The 3,585-nt window shown below is 41.2% G+C and overlaps 1 protein-coding gene across 2 annotated transcripts in view; it reads right to left on the bottom strand.

The window, feature by feature from the left end:
- Window positions 1–2,173: 2,173 nt before the first annotated feature.
- rundc3b (RUN domain containing 3b) overlaps window positions 2,174–3,585 on the bottom strand; it is a gene marked incomplete at both ends in the record, with an annotated part of 13,922 nt that continues 12,510 nt past the window's right edge. For both annotated transcript variants that reach the window (XM_080857529.1, XM_080857530.1), the window contains one exon: window positions 2,174–2,322. In XM_080857529.1, the coding sequence (XP_080713655.1) occupies window positions 2,174–2,322 (149 nt within the window). The remainder of the gene's footprint in view (window positions 2,323–3,585) is intronic.

Raw genomic sequence — 3,585 nt, 5'->3', positions numbered from 1 at the left:
AAATGAATACCAAAGGATAAATCATCTAGAGTCCCGCTGATGATTAGTGAGTTTCTCATATCTGAAATGATGAATGTAATTTGAATACAATTATTCAAATGCAAAATACAGTCAACGCTAAAGCCATTTTCAAGTGTAAGATGAACTTGTCAGACTTATTATTGAACGAATGAAACGAATATAAATGTATCTGATCTTGGCCAGGGCATTTTACTCATATATCTGAGTGCATTTGCAACTTGAGTCTACATCTTGCCAGATAAAACATGAAGCCTATCATATTGTCATACTGCTATGTCATATCTGGTATATTATACCAATCTGATGGTAGAAGAAAGGCAGAGAGGGTTATATTTGCCAATCATTCTCTAATTTAGATAGCTTAAAAATACAAACATTTTGCACATTTTATCAGATTTTCCAATGAAGAATGACAGATTACTTTGAAACATTCCATTTGTGACATCAGTGGAATTGGAGCTTTTAAGTAGTCAAACTGTTCAGTCAGTATGATGGTGGCATCGTGGTTAGGCTTTCCAGATCAATAAGCAGGGGGGGGTCCATGATTTATATTTTGAGCTGCTCTCCAGTTTTGTAAGAAATTCAAAAATATTTCATTTCCTGTCATCACATGATGCAGAAAGAGATTACACCATAACCAAATAGCACCACTCGGACTTCTCGTGGTGTTGAGGAGTTGCCATAGAAACGCTGTCCCAGCGGTGTCTAATAAGATTTGGGGTCTGATTAAAATGATGAATTCCCACAAAGCAAAGAACACACTCACACTCAGAGGGATCTACACTGATCATTTAAAATTCACACACTACTCAAAACCGCATTATGCAGGTTATTTCTTCTTTTTTTCTTTTACATTTTTTAACATATTAAAGGCATGTTTTTGTAGGTAACAAGTTTTTATTACATCCTCATATTCATTTGAAAAGTATTCTGTCATGTGAAGGACAGATTAAAAAATACCTGTTCCTTGCACTAGCCATCCAGGCTATTGACAATGTGGTTTTGTCATTCAGGTCAGAAACACTGCATACACGTAAGAATTTTTACAGCACGGCGTTGCCAAATATATCGCCAATTCACATGGATCAGTGGAGTAATTTAGGAAACTTACCAACTGGCTTATAACTACCTAGCCTGATAAATTGTGTCAATGCCTCTTTAAGTTGTGGCCTACCATACAGTAGGTGTATGTGGTAGGTCTATGTGTGAAATATATTACTACAGGATATGAGAGCCATGAAAAAGGGCCTGTTTTATGAGAATTGATATATTAAAGGAAAGACAATCTCTCTCTCTCTCTCTCTCTCTCTCTCTCTCTCTCTCTCTCTCTCTCTCTCTCTCTCTCTCTCTCTCTCTCTCTCTCTCTCTCTCTCTCTCTCTCTCTCTCTCTCTCTCTCTCTCTCTCTCTCTCTCTCTCTCTCTCTCTCTCTCTCTCTCTCTCTCTCTCTCTCTCTCTCTCTCTCTCTCTCTCTCTCTCTCTCTGAGAGAAAGGATCCTGATTTCTGTACACTCTGTTCCTACTGTATTGGCTCAAACATGTGACGGATAGCACCTTATATCCCAAAGCTTCATACCCACACACACTCACACATTACTTAAATCTCTCTTCTCATTTGTATCGGGGATCTGAACCCCTTGAATCCTACAGACCCTTCTGTCTCTGTGGTGGCCCAAATCTTAATCTCAGCTAAACACAATGGTTGCCACAGCAACAAAGATGAAAAAACACACAGACACGACAGAGAGAAAAAAAAAGTCCTGTGTGTTTACCATCTTAAAACTGAGGTCAGTGGTAGTCCACATTAACAACCTCAGTGGCCACAATGGTGTTCATCAACAGCACTTGACCAATGAGGAGGTATTATGTTTCAGTCTGTCAATGTGTTTCAGTCTAAAACTAGTGCCTGATGAGGGTGCCACGTTAAGCCATGGATCAACAGAAGGAATCTTTCCAGATATCCCCCAGATATTGTGGTGAATGCAGATGCCAACCCGTGTCTTGGGCTCATGGTTCATGTTTTCATGTTGAAGTGTTTGTATAATGAAATCACTAGGAGAGCAGATCCGGTTTCTCATTCTGGGGGCTGGAGGAGGTTTAGGTGTGTTGTGGTCTACAGTGGTTTTTGAATAAGGCTCTAGTCTTAGAGGGGGTTTATGAGGGCGTGAGGCCTGGACTGGTGATCTCGGTGGTGGTGGGACTGGCCAAACACTCACTGGACTTGAGACTGGTCAGAGACTTAAAACTGCCCACAGACGTCAGAGAGCCGCAGAGCCCACGCAGTGATGGAGTGTCCTCTTTACCTGAGAGAAGAACAAAAACACACACACACATTACACTAAAGCCACGGCACACACTGTGCATTCTTCCACATAACATGGCCACCTTAAAAGAAGTAGAATTGTTTAAATATCGATCATGGATCAGATGATGTTTTATGAACAGCACAACATGGCAGTAGTAGCCCATTAAACATGACTGGATAGAAGCAGGGACAAACTCATTCATAAAGCATGAGCAAATACAAATCCATTAGTGCTAATATGCTGTGTAAGGCAATAACATCATCTCAATGTCACAGTGCAAACAAGGAGGGGTACCACCGGTAGCCCTCAAGCAAACACTAATATAAGAGGCTCAGTGCCATCCTGTTGTTAGGCCAGATGTTCTAAAGAGAGCAGTAATGAGTTTCAGCTGCCATGACGGTGTTATTAATTAGGCAACTCAAATACAATGTCTCTTGAGAGGTGATAACCAGTGCAGGGGAAAAAGTCTCTCTCTCTCTCGAATCACTGAATTTGGACAAAACAAACACCACAAGCATATACACCACACATGCATACATACACACATACATACATGTGCAAACACACACACACACACACACACACACACACACACACACACACACACACACACACACACAGACTAAGACACACAGACAATGACACTATATTGTCAGGCGTTATGTGAAATGTCCATCTTTATGCATTTGTTTGTGAATGAGGCCCTGTGGGTCAGTGCAGGTATGTGTGTTTTTTCCCCCGGAGAATCTGGACAAGACCTCAATACTGTTGCTAAGCAACCAACCGGTCAAATTCAGGTAACATAGATCAGACCCTGACATTTATGCACACACGCACATCCATAAACCAACAGAAACACACACACACACACTACATTAAATTATTTATTCTCATGTGGCTTTGAGTAACTCCGTCTGGGAATCAGTCTGGGAACATATTTAGGATGCCTTTGCACCAATTTGATGATATTCAGCACAAACATGCACACACACACACACACACACACACACACACTAACAAATGTCTGGGGATGCATTAAACTACTAATGGGAAAGCAAGACAGCATCTCATTTGAATGATGAGAATGATGTCAGCACTTTATGACTCATCAGCTCTAAGACACACACACACACTAACACACTCTCACTAACCCTCATTCTCTCACACACACACACACACACACACACACACACACACACACACACACACACACACACACACACACACACGCACCCTCACTCGCACACAAACACTCTCACT

This window comes from Sprattus sprattus (genome assembly GCF_963457725.1).
Source record: "Sprattus sprattus genome assembly, chromosome: 19".
NCBI classification, from domain to species: domain Eukaryota; kingdom Metazoa; phylum Chordata; class Actinopteri; order Clupeiformes; family Clupeidae; genus Sprattus; species Sprattus sprattus.
The sequence above is the reverse complement of the archived record's forward strand: the minus strand, read 5'-3'. Positions and strand labels throughout refer to the sequence as shown.